Genomic DNA, 24,757 nt, shown 5'->3' on the forward strand with positions numbered 1-24,757 from the left:
TCTTTGTATGTTTGGAGCCACTTCAGCTTTTGAGCATCCACTATTTTTATTACCTTTTTACTTGCACTATTCTCTGCATTACCAAAAAATAGTATGAAGTGACTGGAGATTTTGGCAGTGGTATTTTTTTGGCAGTAAAGGAAATCTGATTGCTATTAATAAAGAAGAACTGATAGCTGTTATGGGGATTTGCTTTAAATACTTGCAATCCATTGTTACCAAGTCATTATCCAGTCATACGCAGAAAATAGACCTTTATCTGAATGATGGACAACATGTATGCGTGCCAAGACACATACATTTTGTTTTTAATTTGAAGCTTTGGACCTAAGCAAATATTCAGTTGTGCTTTAAGTATACAGGTGACCAATACAGCTTTGAATTAGAAAGCTTTATTAAAATCGACTTGTAAAAGACATTCTGAAAAAATGAATTTATTGCATTCAATTATAGAGTCTAGTAGAACAAACAATTTTAGAAGCTCTGAGTACCTCTGAAGCTGTACTCTGCTTCTTGAGCGTGTCTGTGTGTGTGTATATATATTTATATACACATATGTATATGTATATACAGGCATATGCAGGTGCTTATACTGTTTTCTGTAGTCTCTAAAATCAGGAATCCCTAGGCATCACGAGGGGCCGTGGGCTCCATCCCTGCTGTATTTCGAAATGCTTTGCTTCGGGCAGAAACAGGTTGTTCCCTTTGTGAAAGCTGAAGTTAAGAAACGCTGGGGAACTGCCCGTGCTGTGGTCTCACAGCTCTTGCCTGCCTCGACTTCTCCTTTATTGAGTTATTTAGAGAATACTCCGTTTAAGAGAAGTGTGAAGTGTGCTGGAGTGCAGTTTTGGCCATCTGCGGAGGATGTTCTGGCGGTGGCGGCTGTGGCAGGGATTCGTGGATCTCTAGAGCAGCCAGCTCGGGAGGTGGGGGAAATGGTTCCCGTGTTTCTGAGGGCGATTCCTGGTGTTCGCCGAGGCCCGGGCCGTGGCTCTCGGGCGGTTCCCTGAGCCAGTCGGGCGGGGGAGGCAGGTCAGGGGATTCGGCTGCAGGAGCTGGATGAGGAGGTGGGTCGCGTGCACAGCTTGCTCCTTCTGAGCCGGGTGCTGGAGATGCCTCCGTACTGGAAACGGACGTGCTGGTGACTCCTGCAGCAGAGCAGTCTGCTCCCGCGGCAGGCGGTTGGCCGTCCTTATTGTCTGTAGTGCAGTTGGGTGGTTTCTCTGGTGCACAGGAATCGCCCTGTACGTGTGCATCTTGCCTGAATTTCCACGGCAACATGGATAAAATCGACAAACGTTTGTTAGCCTGGTCAGGCTCCAGCAAGACATCTGGCGTGTCTCCATCCGCAAATGGAGAGCGACCTGCCCAATTTGTATCTACTAGACGTGGCTTTCTGCAGCATTTCCATAGGAGGATGACAGCAATAGCAATTATCATACTAGTCAAAATTGTGCCAATCAGCAGTGCTGCGATCCAGCTTCCATCGGTGGCTTCTCCGGGCGTTTCGAGGATTTGAGGGGTGTGCAAGCTGGGTACGGTTGTTTGCGGTTGATATGTGGGAACTTTGTCTTCCACTGGACTCCTGGTACTGGCATATGCTTCTCCTTCATTCACGGAAACATTTGGAGGTATTCCTGTAGAAAGCGATCTCCAGATTTCTCCACAGAAGAGAACCAGCGTTACTTGTTTGCTGGCCATTTTCTCACAGCCTATTTAAATATGTCCTCTCCTACAGCAGCAATAGAATAGAACAAATTAATTCGAATATTAGAGCTGTAAAGTGCATTTTTATATAGTTATATTTTCCTGACCCCCTCCGACAATTTTACAGTAATATTATAGTAGTAAAAATAAGATTAAACTCAATTATTTAAAATTTCACACCTGTTCCTATTTGTGTTAACATCAGATTTGCTACCGACTTTACAAATATCAGGTCCATCTACAGCATTACTGATCATTAATACTTCTACTTAAGTGACATCGTTGGGGAGAGTGCCACCTTCCCCCGCACAGCCCACCTTACCAGAAAGGGGCCTTAGGGGAGAAATCTAGGAGTGATTCAAAGCAGCTACTTTCATCAGTCATATAAATAGTTATGCGCTTGAAACAGTGTCGCAACAGAATTGCCAAAGAGGGTTGTCACAAGAGTGCAGGAGACTGTCTTCCCCTCTACCTTTGGGGTAGGTCCAAGCAGAGACCTGTGAAAAGCTGTTTACAGTTCTTTTAAACTTTATTTCCTGTTCTTGCTTCTATTTTGCTGTTAAGGCTTAGAGCATAGTATTTTTTAGAAAGTTTCCAACTACTGCTGCTGTAATGGAACTGCATTCTAATATTAAACTTTTTATAAATAAATTCCTGCACATGGAATATTTTTTTGGTAATGGAGGAGATTTTGTTCATATTAACTTGCTGGAACAGAACAGATCCCTCCCCCTTGCCCCCCCGCCAAGTCTCTGCATATCTCAGTATGAGAAAAGTCATGTAAAGTACGTCCACTAAGTAGTGTTTTTTCTATCTGGAGCTAGTTTCGTGCAGTTTGAGCTAAATCATTAATTGCTGTAATGCAAGTTATGTGAAACTATCTCTGGAAAACTGCTAAGCATAAATCTTTGTGGATTTACAAATACGCTAAAAAATTTCAGATGCAGCAATGTAAATGCATATGAGTAGTAAATTAATGCTTATGAGAACATTATGATCTAAAGTATGTTAGGTTCATAACAGGTAGAAATGTTTCCATTTCATTTTCTTCTGCTCCCCTCCTTCCAAAATATATTCAGATAATACTCACGTGTAGAGTTTGTGATGGTTCATAGTGGCAACGTCTTAGCAATGAAGTGTGTTCGGTATCCTAATACGAGGAAGGTAGAGACACTCTGCTCGAGTTTTGAATGCACTGTAAAGTAGTTGCGTACAAAACGCTGTATACAAGCTTTATAATGCAGTTCCATTTCAAAACAAATACTAATACAAATACCTTTCCATCTTGAAGTTGCTTCTTACCTGCACATTTATCTTCTAATAAGCAAACATTGTATTCCCTTTTTCATTCGAAGCTAAAGGAAGACAGACCGTGTGCTAAAAGTCAGGCAGCTTTAAAATGGCTTGTTTGATGTTGGAGCAGGCTTTCTGCAACTGAAGAGGAAGTTTACCAAAGCTTACTGCAGGAAGTGTCAAGGTTAGAGAGATGACTAAGAGTTTTAGCTCAGAGATGGCATGCTTTAAGAACGACAGCGCTGAAAAGTTTGTTTTTATAGAACTCAAATGTTTAAATGTTTGTGCTTTTTGTCCAGCCTGCGCCAAGCATGTAGAAATTCCTAAATGCCTGTTTGCCTGTCTTTGTTGAAAATAGTTATAGTTACTTCTATGTAAATCAAATTATGTAGGTTTGGATTGGATTTGAATCTTACTGATCTAATTTCACTGATGGTTTTGATGAGCTGTCATGATTATTAATGAAAAGCAACCTTAGCTTCGCTACAGTGAGTCATAGAAAGCTATCTGATCCCAGGATGCTGGCTTGCCTGTGCATCTTCACTTGCCTGGTTGCATCAAAAGGCAGATAACTACAGGCTGCATCCTTCACCTGCCCCCTGTGCCTCGTTTTATTTTTCTATTTGGGCAACTTTGGTAGCTGCTGCAACTGTTACTCAGGGTCTATGCTTTCTGAGCAGCTCTTTCCCCACCATCTGTCTTTGTCCATACCTTTTGGTAGCGTAATCCAAACTGCTTTCGTTTGTCTTCATGAGCAATTTGTCTAGGCATACTGCCTGGCAGAAGAAAAAAAGCCTCCACAAATGTGTCTTCACTGCATTTTGCAAGTGTGTCCTGCCGGTGCCAAGTAGCTATTGTCATGCTTCTCGTTTCATTAGTCAGTCTCTCTGCTGCTGCAGCAAACACAGATCCTGATCCCACATTCACGTTATAACTCATCGCTTCTTGTTTGAGTCCTTCATCTTGTTCACATTCTTTTCAATCCACTCAGCCTCTACCCATCTTTTGCCACTGTTCCTACCTTTATCACTGATTCCTTTTCCCTCCACTTTTTTCTTCCTTCCACTGATACGATCATGACTCTTTGCCTGCCTGCCTTTTTCATGACATTAATGTTTTTACCATTTCTGCTTACTACTCACTAATAACTTCTGGTGTTCCTGTATCCGGGCTGGGTAATTCTACTTACAAAGCCCTTCTCTGTTTTGAGATGTTCGCTTCCTAGCTGTGAGCAGTTTTACTCCAGGTCAGATTCCCACCTCTGCTATCTCAGATTCTCTTTTAGTACTTATGCTGCCTCTGCTGTTGCCTGATGTGCTCACAGTCATTTTTTTGGAAGAAAAAAGTAACTGTGATGCAACATCCCCCAGCCTTTAGCTTACTTTCTTGTAGGAAAGGTGAGATGTTCTCTGATCATCTCCAAATACTAGGTTGCATCACCGATTTGCCAGTTTTCCCCCTATTATTCTCCTGTCATTTCCACTCATGTTTTAGAAATGCCTGACGTAGTCCCCCGCCCCGTTTGCCTGTTCTGTTGCCCTGTCTCCCTCCCACCCTGAAATTCTGAATATGTGGGTTGCAGGAGGTTCTTGGAGTTCTTCCTGTAATTTCCTCCCAAACCCTTCCTAATCTGGTTTTTATTTTTCATCTCCACTGAACTTCCTTTCTAACGACTCCCAGTTCTGGCCTAGGCTTGCAACCTTCTTCCAGTTTTATCTTCCTTACTCTGACAACTGCCTTTGACCTGGGCTGTTGCATTTTTTTGAGATCTTGCCCTCTCCGTTTCAATGATACTGTCTTCTGCTTGCTTCTCTGCTGCTTCTCTGTGTCACTCATAAGCTTATCTGAATGGGCATGTAATGGGAGATGAATTGGGAGTTTAATTATTCTTTCAAACCCATACAGCCATTTCGTGTGTCAGAAATATTTCAGGATGTTTGAACTTTGTCATCATGCTGTTTTAACGCTTCTAACCATGGTGCAACTGATCTTCTTTAACCCGGGAAGTAGCCTGTGAGTGTGTATGGGATGGTAGTGGGGAACATGCTTCCCTGCAGGTACCTCTGCTCACTTTCAGCCTTGAGAAGACTTTCTTCAATTCAAGCCTTTGCTCCCTCATCCTTATTTGATTTTTTTTTTCCCAGAAAAATTGACACTTCTGCACAATTTTATCTTGAAGTTATTATGGAAAATAAAGCACACCTACAAGCAGTCTTGTTCATAATACCAACTCACTATCATAGTTGGGGAACACTCCTGATGTTTTATGTTTTTAGCTGTACTCATTAATAATATTGGCATTTTGCTTACAAGCTCTGGGAGCAGGGATTGCCATTTGTAGCATGTAGCTAGTGGAAACCCTTTTGCTAGCTTGGGGTGCCTAGCTACCGCCTAGCTTCTTGCCATGATTGCACAGAGGTTGCTTAATGATTAGAACATGACAGCTCTATTTTTGGGAAAATAAAATTTCGGCAAGGTACACATTTAACAAAAAGTACCCAAATGGAAGAGCTGATCATTACATTTTTGTCCGATGTTTGTATTCAGACAGAAATCCCAGAAATACGGGGAAGGCTCTAGCAGAAAAAAGTAACTAAAAGTTGTGGTGATTCTTGAAGAAATTTTCAGCATGTTCTAATCGATTGTGTCAGGATGAAGTGGGATGTGTTTCCATGTGGATCTCCCACGATGCAAGAAATCACCTCTCATCTTCAGAGAGAACCTTTTTTGACCTGCAGCAAGCATTGTAGAGATATAATATTTAAAGATGTCTTGCGTAATAATTTGGGGGGGAATATTATGAATTAGAGAAATAATTTCACATAAACTTAAGTTATGTAAAAACTTATATTGTTAGTTTATTAGTGATGACAAACTGAAAGAGTTCTTATATCTGAACATATCATACAAACGTATATTCGTGCACGGACTCAAAGCATATTATATGTGGTTGCTCTCAGTCTGTTTCAAAAGCAACTAAGCTGGTGTAAGACATTTTTAATGGAAAAACTGAAACAGCATTTTGAGACACACTAGTTCCTGATTCAGTAACCGCATCAAGTAAAATAGTGACTGCATTATGCTTCTGTTAAAATAGCAGCTTAGGTACCCCTAGATAGCACTTTGTGTTGTGGCATGCCTACTAGACTCTCAGTCCTTTCCTCTTTTCCCCTAATGATCCTTGAGAATAGGCAGATTTCTGTCCTGTTGTTTTATCCTGTTCAGCTCCTTCAACCGTGATTTCTGGTCAGTGGAGTAAGAACAATCCTGACACGATTTCTGAAAGCTACTTAAAACCATCTTAATCTCTTCTAGAACTACAAGTTGCTGCAGCATTGCTGTTATAAAACAAAAAAGCCCATGTAAGATCTGAACTTCATTTTCACATGTTACAATTCACGTTGTTACTTGAAAGCTGAGTTTTTAACCTCATATGAATGAGGTAGAAAGGTAAAGCTGAGTTTTTACCTACATACGATTTAAATCTCAACTACAACAAAATCGGTTAAAATGCTTTCGTGTGACTTTGAGTCTTTGTATTCCTGTTCGTTAGCCGTTTCCTTGGTGAGTTTCTCGGTTGTTCCATCTTCAGTTCTCCTTTGCATTATGGCATCTCGCTCGGATATCAAGTCTTGCATTATCAAGTCGGTTCCGGCTGCCTCCTTGGGCATCCTCTGCCATGTTCCTGCCGCCGTCGGCCATAAGCTGTTAGCAGCCAGAAAATCACCGTTGCTCCTGGGCGTACGTTTGCCTTGTTTAGATTTTTTGAGATAGGACATTTTGTTTGCTATTACAACTGTCGACAGAAATAGGAAGGTGCAGATAAGCACAAGTACTGCTATTATAATGAAGCAAATCAGTATAAGAGGCTTATTGTCTTCACACGTTTCTTTTGTCGTTGTCGTCTTGGGTTTGGTGGTGTTCCTCGGTCCTCCAGTGGCAGAAACGGCACTTTGGGCAGGAGAAAATGTTGGAGGATTCGAGGCCGTTGTTGAAGATGGGGGTTGAGAGGTGGCTGGCTGCATTTCAGAAGTAGCCACTGTTTTGCTGTTGAAATTGGTGCTTGAAGGCGAGTGTGTATTAGCTTCAGTTGTGTTCAGGCTTCCACTTGGGTTTGGGCTGGTAGAATCCCAGGTGTCGTTTATAACTCCGGGATGGCCGGTATGGTTTGCACTTGTACGCAAACACAAAGAAAAGGTTACCGCAGCAAAGAAAGCAAAATGTCGTTTACTGCTTCTCTTTGTCTTCATCTTCCTGTTTAGTCACCTGCAAAATAGAAATTACAGCATTAGTTTAATAAATTCTAGTTCTTAGAGATTTGAGTCAGACTTCCCAGGGAACAGTAGACAGCTCTTTGTGATGGACAGATACATGTTGTAACTTGACATGTTCAGTGGACATGGGATGAGTTCAGCTGTTCGGAATACTAGAAAAAAATACGTGGTCTGGGACTTCCTCTCTGCTAAACTCTGACGATATGAGGCTAACAGAAAATAAACGAAGATTAAAAGAGAACATGGAGTGAAGCAGAGGCAGGACAGTGTTTCCTCTTAAGCACTCAGTGATGTGTAAATGTAGATGCAGACTGTCGTAGTTCCTTCTCTTTAAAGCTAACCATATTGCATCTTCAAGTTCATCACTTCTGCTTTTACATGGTGAAGGGAGAAACCCATGTAAAATTTACAAAATATTTCTATAAGCGACAAGAGTAACTTACTTTAATTGGTTACATTTCTTAGTGTAGCTGTCTGAGTATTTCATAAATGCTTAGCAAAATCTTTCTCCTCTAACTTTTCTGCTTCATTGTAGGATATATAGGATATATAGCCAACAGGCAATGTATCACAAATGTGCTCACAAATGTACTTCTCACCAAGTTTCTCACAAATATACTTCAAAGAGTGTGTTTTCTTTAAAACTTCTGAGATTATGCAAATGGTATTACTGTTAGCATGTTCCCATTTACATTGGTGGGATGTGCAGGTTTGTTCCGTAATCTCTGCCTGCGGAATCCGTCCGGAGGACAGGAGGCGGATCCGGGCGTCGCTCTGGCACTAAGGTGGTAACTTAAATAGTGACAGATTAGGCGAGCAGTGAACCGCGTCCAGTGCTGCTCCTTCAGGTTTGCTCGAGTGAGACACCTCCGGAGCCTGAGGCCGCTCATCCCATCGAATGTCTCTTGCACCTGTCTGCATCGATAGGATGAAAAGTTTCTTTCAAGTGTTATATCTTGTTCAAATATAAATACTATAAAGATTGACCAAAAGTAACACTGCTATTTTCTATTAATTTCTTTCCAAAGCTGCTAATAGTAATGGGTTAAAAAAAAAAAAAAAAAGAGGCATCTATGTGCTAGTAAGCTTAGGTAATTTTGAAGCGTGCTAGATAATGTTTGCTTTTTGTCATAGTCAGAGGTTAGCATGCCTACCGAAGAACTAATATATTCAGTCAAAAATCAGAAAGATGAGCTTGCCTATCTTTGCAAAATCGGAACGGCAGGCCATTTTGCCTAAATCCTCCGGCAAAACGAAAGCAGTGATATGCCTGATACGTAACCAGAGAAAAACATGTGGGGCTGCCTCCTCGCATTACAAAGGAACAGCAAAGGATATATGTGTCTTTTACTTTTCTGTTCACCCATGAGCATAAGGCTAGGCTCCATTCTGAGATGAATCCTCATCTTTAAGTTTGAACCAGAAACCGTCTTGGTAATGAACTATGGCCCAGGTAGAATTTTTATTTTTATGTGGTGCAGGTTGTGGCGTACTGTAGCCTTGTAGCATACTTCAAAAAAAAAAAAAAAAAAAACCCACCACCAACAACAGCAAAACAATTTTCTGCATGGCATAGACTGGAATTTTTAAATTGAGGTTCATGTGCCAGGACAGCACGGATGCACTCCAACATTTAATGTTACTGCCTGAGAGTTGCAGCTCCGTTTCTGCCTGCTCCCTCCGAGAGCACAGCGAGTCCGCTGTTAATTGTAGTGTTCTGCACCAGATGTGCTTTGCTTAAAAATAAACTGATGATGTTCAGGGCTTCACTTAAAATTGTCAGAGCAAAGGAACTGACTGCTGAAGAGCTGTTCTTAGCTCAGCCCTTCGTGCCTAGGCATTGACAGAGTCTTCTGTGAGAGCACGGTAAGAGCTGCAGTGCATGGGAGCAACAGAGCTGAGCAGCGACTGTCACTGTTGATTCTTTTTTTGGAGTCTGTTTATGAAAAATCTTTAATACTGCTGAAAATACAAATGTTATTTAACTTCCTTAATTTAATATATGATAATATTTTTGTCTATTGTTACCATCATAAATTAGTGTATTTGAATTACTTGAACTGTTGTAAAAACACCTTTGCATATAATTTTCTACAAAATCTAAGAAACCTTTGAAGTTTAACTTAAAATAGGAGAAGAAAAATGTGCACTTACCTTGTCAAACTGTAGTCAAAATAAAAGTGGTGTTGCAGGTTTTTACTTCTCTAACAATACGAGTTGTGTGTGTATATATTCGCTGTCAGGACGCGACCATTAACGTAAAGCAAACTTCGACGAGGCTGGTGTTCTTTAAACAAATCTGTAACTGAAATTGTATGTCGCCTACTCTAAGTGGAGAGCTAAAACCACAGAGATGACACACTTCCTTTCTGTAACAACCATACCATGACATGTCAGAGGGGAAAAACACCAACTTGCCCAGATTAGCTTTCGGAACAACAGGAAGTAACACAGGGGCAGAGGTCTCGTGGGCAGCCGAGCGCGCGGCGCTCGTGAAGTCTCTCCCCCTTGTTGGCCTGGTTTGGAGGTGGCTCACCTCCAGCGTCACCGAGAGCGGTGCTCCACTGCAGTCAAAGCTACCTGTATCCCTGAAGTGTTTATTAGGTCTTTCCGTAGTCGGTTCGTTTGCTTGAGTGACTTGAGGTGATGTTCACTTGAAACAGTTTCAGGTATTTAGAAGTGTCGTAGAGGTTCACAAGCCACTGTTGAGTATGTTCTTTTTTATTTTTTTTTTAATTAATTCTTCCCAGTTGAATTTTATCTGCTGTGATATCTCTGGAAACTTGCTTTAGGCACATCATATGTCCAGTCTCATAAAATTCAGAGCATCATTAAATAAGAGCAAAAAGTTCTTAATCTTTTTGATTGCCTGAATGTTTTTCTGGCAGAGCTAGTTCACAGGCGCATGCCCTGTCCTGCGCAGAGGGCCGTTCTCAAAGCACTCAGCCAGGCGTTAGGATGCATCGTGTGCTGCAGTCTAGAGCAAATCAAATGAGTAGGAGATCCTTTGAGATTTTTTTTTGTGGATGCTTAGTTAGAACAAGGCTTTTTCTGCATATAAAAATAGGTGTAACTTGAATCCCTAGAAAGATGAATAAGTTGGAGTTTGAAGGACTGTAGGATTTTACTTTTGTTTTCAAAGAGACTCGTAACTCTTTTCCTGTAATCCAGTTTTGATTTGAGTGATGTACTATTGCTCTCCAGCATGGATTTTATTTTTTCCCCTTGTTTGAGAAGTTGAATAGACCTCCTGTCTGTCTGGAGATTGCTTGGCTATACGGTGGCTTGCATGGCACTCCAAGAAGAACATGAGTTGAATCCATGTCAGACTTGACGCTCTAACCAAGTTTAAAGCCCAGTATGACAGATGATCCATGACTGAATAATCACAGAGGCTTTTATGCTTTTGGTGCCAGTCCATTAGCATTGTTATGGATTTTTGGTGTTATGGATTTATGGTGTTTTTAGGATTAGGAAAGATCAATCTGTTTTAGTATAATAGTACGTTTAATATACCACTCAGATATTTGTAGTGTGGGTGTAACAAGCGGACCATGTCTTTCCTCTTTTCTTACAGGTTCAAGACTGGTCAGATCAATGGGGATTTACTGATATACCATGTCCTGCTAACTCTGAAGCCATACTATGCAAAGCCATATGAGATTGTAGTGGACCTCACACATGCTGGCCCCAGTAATCGTTTTAAAACCGACTTTCTTTCTAAATGGTTTGTAGTTTTTCCAGGCTTTGCTTATGAAAATGTCTCAGCAGTTTATATTTATAACTGTAATTCTTGGGTCAGAGAATACACCAAATACCATGAAAGGCTCCTGACGGGTTTAAAAGGAAGCAAAAGACTTATTTTCATAGACTCTCCAGGGAAACTGGCAGAGCACATTGAACACGACCAGCAGAAACTCCCAGCAGCTACCTTGGCTTTGGAGGAGGACTTGAAAGTGTTTCACAACGCTCTCAAACTGGCTCACAAAGACACCAAAGTTTCTATTAAAGTAAGGCCTCTCTAACTCTGTTCCTAGTGAATTCTTGTATTTTGATAAAGATTTGAATAAGATTTTACTGTCTCTTAATTCTCCTAAGGTCTTGAGGAGAAATCCCAACTTATTAGTATGTACACTTTAGGAAGCATAGCATTCGTTATGGTTTCTTATGTTTAAGTGTCAGACTTCTGTTGCTCTTTGTAATGTTAACCAATGATGCTGAAACACTTCTGTTCTGCTTTTAAGGTTGGGTCTACAGCGGTGCAGGTGACATCAGCAGAACGAACAAGAGTCCTGGGACAAACAGTGTTTTTAAATGATATTTACTATGCCTCAGAAATTGAGGAAATATGTCTTGTTGATGAGAACCAGTTTACCTTGACCATTGCCAACCAAGGCACACCACTCACTTTCATGCATCAGGAGTGTGAAGCCATTGTTCGGTCCATCATTCATATACGGACACGGTGGGAGTTGTCGCAACCGGACTCCATCCCGCAGCACACCAAGATTCGCCCTAAGGATGTCCCGGGAACTCTGCTGAACATAGCGCTGCTCAACCTGGGAAGCTCAGACCCCAGTTTGCGGTACAGATCTTTTAAATTAATACCACTTCTGGTCAAAAATGTGAATTCTTTCCAAGCTTTTCTTGATGTTAACAAATCTCTCTTGAACAAAACAGTTTTTCTTTCATCACAGCTCCACAAACATAAAATGTTCTTTTTAATGAGTCTAAGTTTCTTCTGAAGAAAGATCAGCTTTTCTGTAGCTGAAGAAAAACATTCATATTGTCTGAGTAACTGAAAGCATTTAGGAAGTTTAATTTCTACTTGCAAAGAGAAATACTTATTCTTTGCAACGTATGCTTATTAGGCAGGCTTGATTTTCATGGTGTTGAACTTCTTGCTTAATAATTGGGGAGCCGTATCTCTCACAACAGAGCAGGATCTTGTCAGAAAGGACTATCTCAAAACGGACAGTGGCTCAATAGAAGCCTTGGGGCTCTTGGCTATCTCTCTCCCAGCAGCTCAGGTGCGCTTGGAAATACTTAGAATTTCTGGGGACTGAAGGCCTCTCTGACAAGTCCAATACAGAGTCCTTCAACCATATTCTTTAACCTCGTCAGAGATCGTTTAAAACAAGTGGAGGAGTAACCTCATCTTCTCCAAGCAAGTACTGTTGTCTCTGACCCTTAATTAGCACAGGAAAACAGTTCAGGATTTAAGTATAGTCACTTACATAGCAATATTGATTTGATGTTTAAAATATCAGCATCACTACTGTGGTGTTTTAGTGTAACGCCTATACTTTAAGATATATGAGAAAAGTATTACAAGTCACGTTGTCTGCTTTGTTTCAGGTCTGCTGCCTATAATCTTTTATGTGCCTTAACCTGTACCTTTAATTTAAAGATTGAGGGCCAGTTACTGGAAACTTCAGGTCTGTGTATTCCTGCCAACAACACGCTCTTTATTGTGTCTATTAGTAAAACTCTTGCAGCTAACGAACCCCACCTTACCTTAGAGTTCTTGGAAGAGTGTATTTCTGGATTTAGCAAATCTAGTAAGTAACACTAGTATTCCTTAGTGCTAACCATGAATTTGAAAAGCTTTAAGTTGCTAGCTGTCTGTCTTAGTCAATTAAGCTATCGCATGTTACTGAGTCACAGTAAGTTTAAATTGCAGATGTTTTCTAGAGCAGTTTAGATGGGTTTTCAAGATTACACATTTGTATCCATTGCTTAATAATCAAGTTGTATAATACTCTGAAGCCCAGCAGTGTCATGAAATGGACTGGAATCTGTTGGAGCAAAAACATTACTTCATTTGCCCATTTGAATGTGCCCTTTCATTTCTGATGAACTAAATTAAAAAAAAAAATCTGTCTTTTATATTCTGAAATTAATGTTGGAACAAGCCTCACTAGACATCTCAGTGATCTGTAATGAGTAAGTTAATTCAGAGATATCACAATACAAGCTATTTGTTTCATATGGCTGTTGATAATTTTGTACAGTATGTACTTTAGATCCATATTGGGTTGTTATTAATTCGCCAAAAATTAATTCACCAGAAATACTGCAGAACAAAACCCCATCTGACGTCCATGATAGTGGCAGTTTTGAACTCTAGAAGATACATGCACAGAAGAGTTACAAGGCTTTTTATTCATATATCATTTAGATGATAATCCTTTCAGATTATTTATATCTCTTTTAATTATAAATCTGGTTCTGTTGTATTATTTTAGTAGTCCTTTTTTCCAGGCGTAAAACAACATCAACTTTAGTGTTGGAAGCTGTTCAGAATACGTTCTCTAGATTAAAAAAAAATTATCTTAAATCCTATCTAATATTGAGTTTACATATCATTACCTCACACCTCTTAATAGGATATTAAAATGTCAAAATCTCCTTGCCAGATTCCTGCAGAAGTTTCTTCGATGTCGTTATTAGAGTATGTTCCTTTTGAAGCTTGTCTGTTTGCACAGTACTGTTTGCTCAGGTGTTCCACCAGCTTTCATTCACCTATTTCAGATAGTAATTATTTTAGACAATGAAATTGAAATGAAAAGGGCTTGCAAATAATAATTTACATATAAATAGAGACCAGTGCTGGTTTTGTGTTACAAAGTGAATTTTTATTTCAGGTATTGAACTGAAACATCTCTGTCTGGAGTACATGACTCCCTGGTTATCAAATCTGGTCCGATTCTGTAAACACAATGATGATGCCAAGCGCCAGCGAGTCACTGCTATTCTTGATAAGCTTATAACAATGACAATAAATGAAAAGCAGATGTATCCTTCCATTCAAGCTAAGATATGGGGAAGTCTTGGACAGGTACAGGTTCTCCATAAGTTCTTGCAATTTATATGTGAACAGCAAATTATAGTGTTTTTAGTCACTTAAATGTTGATGCAGAAAAATAAGATGGATCTTGACAGGAGCAAAGTATATTAGCTGTGTGGAGAGAACAGCATATGTTTCTTTTCTATAAAATACTTTTATCAAGTGATTAACTACTGAACTCTGAATTTTAGGAACATATTCTTGGCCCCTACTGAGAATTGAAAATTAAAAATCTTTGGTATTAGTCATAAATATTTCATCAAAACCCCTGAATGCATGAGTATTGAATTGAAAGAACAAAGTACTTGTGCGTTCAGAGGTATGTTAGGCTTCTGGGTAGGAGAGCTTTTCTTCTGTTTTGCTGTTTGAACTTTTAAAACAGAAACATTTTGACAAAATTAATAGAATGTCAAACCTCCTGCTGATCATTAACTTAATTAACACTTTTACCAATTTATGTCCCCATTCTGCTCCCCAAGAAAAGAAAATGAAGTGTTTTTTTTGTTTGTTTGTTTTGTTTTTGCTTTTAAACCATGTCATCCAAACTGATACACTGATACAGCCCAGCATTGCAAAATTACTTCTGGAGAATGTGGGGGAATTCTTAAACGGATGCATGGGTGCATTTTCTTACTTGATCCACTTAAACTAATAAATCAATGTACTTTGTAAACTTGAATCACACTGAGAGCAACGTGATTGTGATGTCCAGTATGAAAGTACGTTAACAATTAAATGTGGAGAACATGAAAGTAAAGGATGAAATATTTCACAAAAGTCGGTGGAAATTTTATCATTGACTTAGTTGACCCAGAATTTCAACCAAGTTTATGAACATAAAAATGAAATGAATTTGAATTGTACTGTAATAGAACTAATCTTAGCCTACATATCCCATTCAGACACCTCTCTCTGCACTTGCTCAGATTTGATTCTAAACTGTGTATATTAAATATGTAAGGTTTTTTGTACCTGATAAGAAACATGTTTATTGGTAGCTGTGCTCATGCATGGCTAGTCCTCTAAGCAAAATCTTGATGGATAAAATCTTAGTTATTTCTTGGAAGTTTGGGGTCGGGGTTCTCCCTTCAAATCCAGTTTCTTGTTATTAGTATCAGTACTTTTTGAATAGTTCAGATTTAAAATGGAAAATAAAATAGAAATAATACAAACCAGATTTCAGCTTCTCCACAGGTGTGAAGCATGCATTTCGATTTGGTTTAAATTCTGACAGAATTCATCTTTATGCTTCTATTATTAACTATTTAAATTAGGCTTTTTTCCAGAAGGATAACAAATCACTATAACATGCTTTAATTTATGCTGGTTATATATCTTCAACTAAAAATGAATGATTGCTTATTCAAAACGCTGTTACTGCAGAAAAATGAAGTTAATTTAACTGATACTAACAGGTTTTTTTTTCTCTAACAGATAACAGATCTGCTTGATGTAGTGCTGGACAGTTTCATCAAAACTAGTGCCACGGGAGGGTTAGGATCCATAAAAGCTGAGGTTATGGCAGACACAGCTGTAGCTCTTGCTTCTGGAAATGTGAAATTGGTTTCAAGCAAAGTGAGTGCCTCTTTGCTTTAATTTCCCCTTATATAATAATTTTATCTGAGAAAATGATGTGACACTGCTTTCTGAGAACTAAGTACAGGCAATAAGGCAACAAGCGTTATAAAATGGGTTCATAGCAACAGAATAATTTCAGTGTTAAACTATAATGGCTTTGACTGAAATTTTTGGCTCTGCTCTTCATCTGATTAAAAGAAATGGTTGCTCTCTTCCAGGTAATTGGAAGGATGTGTAAAATAATAGACAAGACCTGTCTGTCTCCAACTCCTACATTAGAACAGCACCTGATGTGGGATGATATTGCTATTCTAGCACGTTACATGCTGATGCTCTCCTTTAACAATTCTCTGGATGTGGCGGCGCATCTCCCCTACCTCTTCCATGTAGTTACTTTATTGGTGGCTACTGGTCCCCTTTCTCTCAGAGCTTCCACTCATGGTCTGGTTATCAACATCATTCATTCTCTGTGCACTTGCTCACAGCTTCACTTTAGTGGTAAGTTTTTGTCAGATATTGCATTAAGTTGATTGCTCCTCTAGTTTGTTTTAAGAAATATTTGAGGTGTCTTTTCTTCACTTTCATGAAGTCATTGTATATCATGCCACTAATGGGACTAAGATGTCTTTTCAGGTTGACCCTGAAGATAGGAATCCTGGTGTAGACAAGGATAGACAAGGCCAAGTTGCTTTTGGATTGATTGATTTTATTTGCAATGAAGTTAATAGAAATTACCTGTGATTACCAGGAGTTAGAAAAATATAAATGAGTTGAAATACTTGCTCTTTCCTGTAACAGTTCTGGAATAACCTTGCTTTTTGGCATATAAAACAATAAAATAACTGGTGAGATGAGTAGCTGAAACAAAGGGAGACGTTTAGTAAGCCTTAGCAATTAAATAGAAGTATTCTGTGAGTGGTGGAGGTAGTAAGCCTTAGCAATTAAATAGAAGTATTCTGTGAGTGGTGGAGGTTGATTTTCTATGATGCTAAGAAATCTCTTCTGAAAGTTTGAAAATACTGTGTTGCTATTCAGCTTGCATATGAACCAGAATGAGAATATAAGATAGACTAGATAACAGCATGGAGTTAAAATATAGCTAGCTGGTTAAGAGCAGGTGCATAATGAAAATTGTTTATATAACTGGTTTCCAAAAAAGGGAAGGAAGTAAGTATCAGTGAGTATCTGTAATGCAGATAAAGGAGAAAACACTCTTGTGCTAAAACTGGCTGATGTACCTCTTTTGAATGGTTGCATAATGTGGTAACAAAAATATCAATTACATAAGGCAACTGTGAAACTATACTATTAAAGCAGGTATTTTGCATACTGCTGTATTTTAGCAGTCCTAAAATAATTAAAATTTAAATGCCTATATTAGCAAATATATAGCTGTTTGTTATCACAGAAGTACAGTATAAAACCAGGCTAGATGTTGTGCAGAAATATTTACATGTTTATGTAATCTTGGTTTTTTAAGTATGTGAAGACTCATTTGATAAATACATATATATATATATATATATATATATATATGGAGTGAGAGAGAGAGGCAGCGTCTGCATGTGGCTAGAGAGAAACATGCATGCATGCACGCTTTGCCGTGAGCCCCAGAGAGAAAGGCAAGCCTTCCTGTTTAAACAATGAATCAAGTACACTGAAATGAAATGAAAGTTCAGATTTGTAAAAATATGCAGTGCTGGTAGCAGGGCCTATGTTTTCCCAAGGGCTCAGCTCCATATTTTCTTCTCATTTAAACGGCTTTCTTCACTTCAGTGGCCAAAACCAGAATTTGACTGCAGTTTGGACTTCCGGTCCTGTTGGTCTTTCCAGACGGGAACTCTCCAGGTTTCCATTTTGGGAACCAATTTGAGGAACAACCTCACAGAACCACCACTTCAATCAAATCCCTTTCTACCTGTTTTAGCAACGCGCGTTCCTGGTGCTGGCGGTTGCAGCAGTCTGTGCAGTAGACCACAGTTCTCGTGGCACGCGCCGAGACAAATAGCAAAGAAAACAGTTCTGGAATGTGCAAAATGATGTCTAGGATGATTATCGAGTTTTGTTTTCATGGGAGGGTGATCTTAATAGTGTTTAAATGCGAGTTGAATTTCAGGATGTTAAATCTAATATGTAAAAAATTTATTCAACAGAGGAGACCAAGCAAGTGTTAAGGCTGAGTTTGACTGAGTTCTCTCTGCCCAAATTTTATTTGCTGTTTGGAATCAGCAAAGTGAAGTCAGCAGCAGTCATTGCCTTCCGGTCCAGCTACCGAGACAGGTCCTTCTCACCCGGTTCCTATGAAAGGGAGACTTTTGCACTCACTTCCCTGGAGACTGTTACTGAAGCTTTGCTGGAGATCATGGAGGTATGTAGTTCAAAACAAATTATCCGCAGGGAAAAATGGCATTACTTACACTTCCACGCAGGCAAGCAGTGTAGTGAGATGCACCTCCCATCATGTGGTAATAAATACTTAAGCAGCTGACTTCTGAGAGCTAAAATAGCTGCACGTTCTGAATTTTAAAAATACTTTGTCTTAATGTTACATTTATTCAAACGATGTAATTCTTTCTAGGCTTGTATGAGAGATATTCCAACATGCAAGTGGCTGGACCAGTGGACTGAGCTAGCTCAAAAGTATGTTGTAGATCACAAAATGTAACCCCTAACTGTCCGTGTAGCACGCTTACAATTTTCACCTTTTTATTATACAGCCTGTTTGTGTATATGTTTGTTTAATACAGTGTACTTTGTTTCTTCACAGGTTTGCGTTCCAATATAATCCATCTCTGCAGCCAAGAGCACTTGTTGTCTTTGGCTGTATAAGCAAACGTGTGTCTCATGGACAAATAAAACAAATAATCCGAATTCTTAGCAAGGTATATGGGTCTGTGTCTGTTTTCCTTTGTGACTCACAATTAAAAAGGTTTATCTTGCCATGAAATGTAGAACTCAGAATAATTTGAGGACAAATACCTTCTTCCAGTGTATTCTTGCACAAAACTACCTAATAGGAAATTTAGTTTTTGTAGCCCTAGCTTTTTGCTTTAAATCAATTTGGTGGCAGTAAGTTTCATCAGTGCTGCTACTTCTAGAATAAAGGTAGTATTTGTCAATGTTGAGCTTAAAATTTGAGACACTGAGATTGATCAAAAAAGTCAGTATTTAAATAAATGAAAACCTTTGTGTTAAGACACTTAGCTGCATCTGCATTATTTACAACTTGCTTTTTTAAGGAAGTTAATAATGTAATGTGTTAAATGCAATAAAGAGCAGACCATTTATATAAGAGAAATTTGAAACAGACTACCTAACTTGGTAACTATGTCCATGTTTTCTAAAGAAGGTTGTCTTCCACAGCAGGTGAGCAGTGTGCTAAAGATGTTTCTTTTAAGTACTTTATTGGAGTTTTATAGATGTAAAATTTAAGTAAATAGTGTCTGAATTGTAGGAGAGCTATTCTCTACTTCTTACATCCTGTCCTGCACCCTGACTTTTTTCAATATACATTGTGCAATATGTATTTTCAGCAATACACATATCACTTCTGTGTATATCTTAATTTGTAAAACTCTTTGAGAATGCATTTAAAATGAGTTCAAGCTTCATAAACTAATTGAGAGCTACACTTACGGTTTAGAACTTTGATCTTTTTACAAAGCAAAATCTAATTATGGGTTCTATTTCTTATTATTACTTCTTCTACGAAAAGGGACTTGAGAGCTGCTTAAAAGGCCCTGATAATTACAACAGCCAAGTTCTAATAGAAGCTACGGTTATAGCACTCACCAAACTGCAGCCTCTTCTTAATAAGGTAAACAACTTTTTTTTTTTTGTAAGAGTAAACAGGGAACACTTTTTGTAAATCAGAATTATAATGATGGGTGTCACCTCAAAAATAAAAGTGATGTGGTATCCAAAGTTCACATTTCACTGCCACGACTCATGCTTAAAAGTCCTACATATAGGAAATATGTCATAGAAATTTGAATGCGGGACTTGTGCAAAAGCTTTAAAAATGCTGCAGAACGTACCATTCTGCTTCATCAAACCGGGCAGTCACCAGGTAGACAGAGACCATACTACAGTCTGTCTTAATTCTTTCTAAAAGCTCTTTGGTCTTGGCTTTCAAATGTATGACTGCTAATATATGCCTTTTGGGTCATGGCTTGTAATAAATGTTAGTCTCCTCTGATTTGAAAATAATTCAGCCATCTGTATATTACGTTCAAGTTCTTAACTTGAAACGTAGCCGCATACCAGTAGGCACACCGTTATGAAACACCTTGGGATTTCCTTGTGTCTTTGTATTGTCACGCACAGCTAAAAGGGCGCGGTTCATTTAAAAGAAGGGCCAAGTTCTTGAAAGGGGTTTCTGGAGAGCATGGTCGGGTCTGCAACTTCCCATTTGTTAGTGTATTTGAAAATACCTTCAAAAAAGAAATTAACTTTGGTATTCCTGGCAAGGGTATTTGAAAGGCTTGTTTAATATGCCTGTTTGACTTTCATTCACATAGCCAAAGAATTTAGGGACAGTTTGTTAATCTGCTTGATTTCACTCTGTTTTGCTCTTTCCGTGGTAAGGCTGTGTTGTGTGGGCCGTCTGGATTGCATTGTAACATGTTTTTTAAAAAAAAGAGAGAGAGAGAGAAGCTTGAAATTAATTTGCTTTGAACTTTCACCTGGGAAGTGCATCAAGACTACAGGTTCCTGTGAACATCCGTTTTGTTCTCAGGCTGGACGTGTTTGAGGACAGAACTTGCTACCAGAAGGATAGTGATGTATGGCATATATAAAAACATGTATTAGCCCTATTTCTCTTTCAGTTATAGGGACTGACTTGAAAACGGAATCATGGCTTTTTCTTCTTCCTTCTAGGACTCTCCTATGCACAAGGCCCTCTTTTGGGTGGCGATGGCAGTACTCCAGCTAGATGAAGTAAACCTGTACTCAGCAGGTACAGCACTGCTTGAACAGAATTTGCATACCTTGGACAGCCTTCGGGTATTCAATGATAAGGTAAGCAAGCCCTCTGTTAGTAGTCAGCTGTGATTAAACCTTAGTTCATGTAAGCAATTAGATTTGATAAAAAGGAAAAAAAAATCTTTATCCTCATGATCACTAGTTATACAACTAAAACTGAAAATTGTGTTGCAAATAGTGTCCCTTGAGTAACATCGAAAGTAAAACTGCAATGTAGAGATGAAGCTTGTGGTATTTATCCCAAATTGGAATGGAAATATATAGAGATGTTCTAGTCAAGAGTGTGTTTGCTTTTTTCATGTAAACTCTTAAAATTACTATATTTTGTCACTTTTCAAAAATTTGAGGTATAATTAACTTTCAATGAGATAGTCTTATATTTTATTTTTCCTGGGTCAGAGCCCAGAAGAGGTGTTTATGGAGATCAGGAGACCACTGGAATGGCACTGTAAGCAGATGGATCATTTTGTTGGGCTAAATTTCAACTCCAACTTTAATTTTGCGCTAGTGGGACACCTCCTGAAAGGTAAGAGCACATACTTCTGTTCATTTTACATGTCACACCCTTAATTCAGAAACAAAAGCAAGGCCAAGGATACAGGGAGGAAAACTGTGATTAAGTAACTTACTCCAGCTGCTTGGATCACAGAATAAAGGCAAGATGAAATGTACTTTGACTAAAGGACTTTGCCACAATCCCTACGATGGTTTTTAGTGCAGCTGAACTGTCATGGGATGCGTGACTTCCTTTGCTGCTGTTCTTTACTTCTTCCTTTAAGAATGCTTTCTTTCTCCATGTGTTTGATTGTATTCAGACTTTCTGTTTATTTTAGGAGATTGATTTATGAGAAAATAGATATAAGCACAGACATTTGATGAAATGATGTGATTTTTGGAGGAGGGACATAAAAAAATATTTTCTGAATGTGCAATTTCTGTTAGTATTGCTTGCATACCCACTATATGAAGTTTCCTGAGAACATGCTGAAAAATATTTTAAATATTTTTAAAAATATTAATGCTTTATAAATATACATTCAAAAATTAAACACAGTATTTGGTTTCTTAACCTCATTTCTTAGGGTACAGGCATCCTTCTCCTACTACTGTAGCAAGAACTGTAAGGATTTTACATACACTACTAGCCCTGGTTAACAAACATAGGAATTGTGACAAGTTTGAGGTGAACACCCAAAGTGTGGCTTACCTAGCAGGTAAAATTTAAAAAAAAAAAAAAAAAAAAAAAAGCAACATACTTTTAAAGTTGTGCTAACTGAAAAGGAATGGGGTATTGTGGGAATTCTTTGTGGCTTTAGGTTGATAAAATTTTACGTTGTGTATCACTGTAACTTGTGTTGAAGATAGACCAGAGTCTGCGTTAGACTGGGGCAGGTCGGTGGAAGCTCACTGCGTGCTGAAGGCTCACCAGCTGAGCAAGCTCAGCACGTGAGCTACCGTGCCACTTCGAAAATACTTCAGGGAGGCTGATGGTTTTTTGGATTAAATACTGAAGTGTGTGCCTTAAAGCATTCAAACTTCTAGTTGTCTAGAAATAGGAAATTGTGACCATGTGAGGGGAGAACATTTAAATCAGTAATTCTAACTGGTTGGGAAATACAACTTTTTTAATCACTTGCTTTTAATCTGTACATTTCAGTAAGGCATGATTACATTTCAGGGGACTTCTTTGTACTAAATAAAAAACTTAAATTGATGGAATATTGCTTGCATTCGTCACTGTATTCCTATCTTGGAAAACTTATGTTAGCTTTCTTTGAATTTTTAGCTTTGCTGACAGTATCTGAGGAAGTTCGAAGTCGCTGCAGCCTAAAGCATAGGAAGTCTCTCTTGTTGACAGATGTTTCAATGGAAAATGTTCCTATGGATACATATCCCATACATCACAGTGACACTAGCTATAGGTCAGTTATTTCATTTTGGATAAGTTATCCAAATTTTAATGTCTATTTCCTTTAGTAAGTTATCTTTAGATAACCTGTGGTATATTGAAAACTAGAACCCACATTCATAAAGCTAAATTAACATGTAGCTGCATGTTAGTGGTTCCAAACCAATATGCTACTTACACTGTGCTCAAGAGTCGCAGGGAAATTTGGGTATCAAGTTCCTATTGACTTCATTTTGAGATCCATAAAGCAATTTCAGAGCTTAACTGGTCTGATGGTTCTTAAGGTTTTTGCTGACCCCTTTCTACAAGACTTAATTTCACCCTGTTTCTCATCTGTATGTTAGAACAAAATTCTGTTTGTCCTTAAGAGCCTCTAGGCCTATACTAAGTAGTCACTTATTGCCTTTCATTAGAAAATCTTGACATCTGTATAGCCTATCTCTAAACAGCCACAGAGATAAGTTAGGGAATCAACCTCTAAGTGACATGGAGAGCCTGGTTTCTCAGTAGTGTCTATGCTTTTGCATCCAGTATGGAGTAGTTGATTTTAAAGGTCATTCACCTTGCCTCTAGGTTGATTTGCATCTGTTCCATTTCATTGTTTGTTTTTTCTCTTCGACATTTCATTCGTTTTGGATTGTTAGTTTTCACTAGCTTAAATATTTTTGCAAGCAAAATAATTGTTCTTAATGTGTACTTCTGGGAGATTAGTCTGTTAGGAAAGATCATTTTAATAAAGGATACTTTAACTAGATGAAAAATGTATGCCTAAATGTGCACAGTTTTAAGGGTTTTCTAATTTAATTTCTCTGCACTTGCAGGACACTAAAGGAAAATCAACCATGGTCATCACCAAAGGGGTCAGAAAGACATCTAGCTGCCAGTTACCCGACAGTGGGACAGATAAGCCCTCGAACACGAAAATCCATGAGTTTGGATATGGGGCAGCCTTCACAAGCCAACACTAAAAAGCTTCTAGGTTATTAAGATACCTAATTTGCTCATTTGTCTACAGAAGATCCCAGGAAGTGTTACTGGAGAAAAATAATTCCTATATTTGTTCTGACTTTAAGGGCCTATTCCTGATTCAAAGGAATATATGCAGTTTCTATAAAATACAAATTACAGAACACTGTGCAATTAAAGAGGACTAATCTAGTTCTTTTGATCAGAGAAGGGGGAGGAGCATGAGAGACACACAAAATGTGCATGTTGAAGTGGCAAAAAAAAAAAAAAAAAAGATGTTCCAGATGTTAAAGATTCACAGTACCAATTCTTTGCCACCAGCTCTCTTCCAGCAAAGCCAATAAGTTGAATGCCTTAGCTTATGTTAGAAGAGGTGGTTCCAAAACTTTTTAGAAGTTTTGGAAGAAATGTAGTTTTTACTCATGGCTTCTCAATGCATCAGGGTTACAAGCAAAGTCTTAATAATAGAGAAACAAGATGAATTGTTTGGCATAACTTATGGTTACGCTTTTATATTATATGGTATATATGGAAGAATAGAGGCATTTCTGTCATTACAATCCTATTACTGCTTCCTTTTCAGTAATCACATTTTGGCATGTTTATTCAATGTAACATGTTGACCAGGAAACCATAGCATGCCCCCAGCTTACATATTTGAATAAATTGCATGCTATACACATGTACTGTGAAGCATTTTGGAAACTGCGATGGAGAGCGGCATGGTGTGACTGTATTTTCTCTACCACCACTGAGAATGGGTGAAAATGTCCCCAGATTCCTATCAATATGTTTAGATAAGATATGACTTGGCCAGAAAAATTCACACCTTGCAAATCAGAAACACTTGCAGTATGGATTTAGCTTTAATGTTTTTAATTTCCTGATAAATTGTTTTTAGGTACAAGGAAAAGTTTTGACCATTTGATATCGGACACAAAGGCTCCTAAAAGGCAAGACATGGAATCTGGAATCACAACGCCCCCCAAAATGAGGAGAGTAGCCGAGAATGATTATGAAATGGGTGAGAAAGGACTAACATTTTAAGAATAATGCTAATTATAAATGGCGTGTATATATATATACAAAGGATTATTTCTAAATTCAATGTTTATTTGCCTGGGTTACTACATGGTAAGGGATAAGTATTTTTCTTAACGGCATCTGAAGAGTACAGTCTTCCATATCACTGGC

The 24,757-nt window shown here is 38.6% G+C and overlaps 2 protein-coding genes and 1 non-coding gene across 8 annotated transcripts in view; 1 reads left to right on the forward strand and 2 right to left on the reverse strand.

Moving 5' to 3' along the window:
- The window catches only part of NF1 (neurofibromin 1), a 179,053-nt gene that overhangs the window by 136,773 nt on the left and 17,523 nt on the right, over positions 1–24,757 (forward strand). For all 3 annotated transcript variants that reach the window (XM_064523066.1, XM_026106924.2, XM_026106931.2), the window contains 16 exons: positions 10,852–11,284; positions 11,519–11,859; positions 12,633–12,835; positions 13,922–14,115; positions 15,559–15,699; positions 15,921–16,200; positions 17,856–18,070; positions 18,281–18,342; positions 18,470–18,584; positions 19,418–19,519; positions 20,584–20,724; positions 21,088–21,214; positions 21,771–21,902; positions 22,475–22,610; positions 23,419–23,576; positions 24,465–24,587. In XM_064523066.1, coding sequence (XP_064379136.1) covers positions 10,852–11,284; positions 11,519–11,859; positions 12,633–12,835; positions 13,922–14,115; positions 15,559–15,699; positions 15,921–16,200; positions 17,856–18,070; positions 18,281–18,342; positions 18,470–18,584; positions 19,418–19,519; positions 20,584–20,724; positions 21,088–21,214; positions 21,771–21,902; positions 22,475–22,610; positions 23,419–23,576; positions 24,465–24,587 — 2,903 coding nt within the window. The remainder of the gene's footprint in view (positions 1–10,851; positions 11,285–11,518; positions 11,860–12,632; positions 12,836–13,921; positions 14,116–15,558; positions 15,700–15,920; positions 16,201–17,855; positions 18,071–18,280; positions 18,343–18,469; positions 18,585–19,417; positions 19,520–20,583; positions 20,725–21,087; positions 21,215–21,770; positions 21,903–22,474; positions 22,611–23,418; positions 23,577–24,464; positions 24,588–24,757) is intronic.
- LOC112987195 (uncharacterized) lies at positions 1,699–3,131 on the reverse strand. The gene is made up of 3 exons (XR_010392246.1): positions 3,010–3,131; positions 2,798–2,902; positions 1,699–1,732 (listed from the first exon to the last, which is right to left on the reverse strand). It is a non-coding gene; the product is annotated as an uncharacterized LOC112987195 (transcript).
- Positions 5,834–9,639, reverse strand: EVI2A (ecotropic viral integration site 2A). 4 transcript variants are annotated; one of them, XM_064523063.1, is made up of 3 exons: positions 9,429–9,639; positions 7,967–8,189; positions 5,834–7,266 (listed from the first exon to the last, which is right to left on the reverse strand). In XM_064523063.1, exon 3 carries the CDS (start codon positions 7,248–7,250, stop codon positions 6,480–6,482), a length of 771 nt encoding a protein of 256 aa, XP_064379133.1. In that variant the 5' UTR covers positions 7,251–7,266; positions 7,967–8,189; positions 9,429–9,639; the 3' UTR covers positions 5,834–6,479. The 4 variants fall into 4 exon arrangements, with proteins under 4 accessions (XP_064379133.1, XP_064379134.1, XP_025962785.2 ...); XM_064523064.1 differs by having other exon boundaries at positions 7,946–8,189; XM_026107000.2 differs by lacking the exon at positions 7,967–8,189 and having other exon boundaries at positions 9,429–9,638.

This window comes from Dromaius novaehollandiae, chromosome 19 (assembly GCF_036370855.1).
Source record: "Dromaius novaehollandiae isolate bDroNov1 chromosome 19, bDroNov1.hap1, whole genome shotgun sequence".
NCBI classification, from domain to species: domain Eukaryota; kingdom Metazoa; phylum Chordata; class Aves; order Casuariiformes; family Dromaiidae; genus Dromaius; species Dromaius novaehollandiae.

Bases quoted from the DNA above. Each gene is read 5' to 3' on its own strand.
- EVI2A (XM_064523063.1), bottom strand. From the start codon at position 7,250: ATGAAGACAAAGAGAAGCAGTAAACGACATTTTGCTTTCTTTGCTGCG.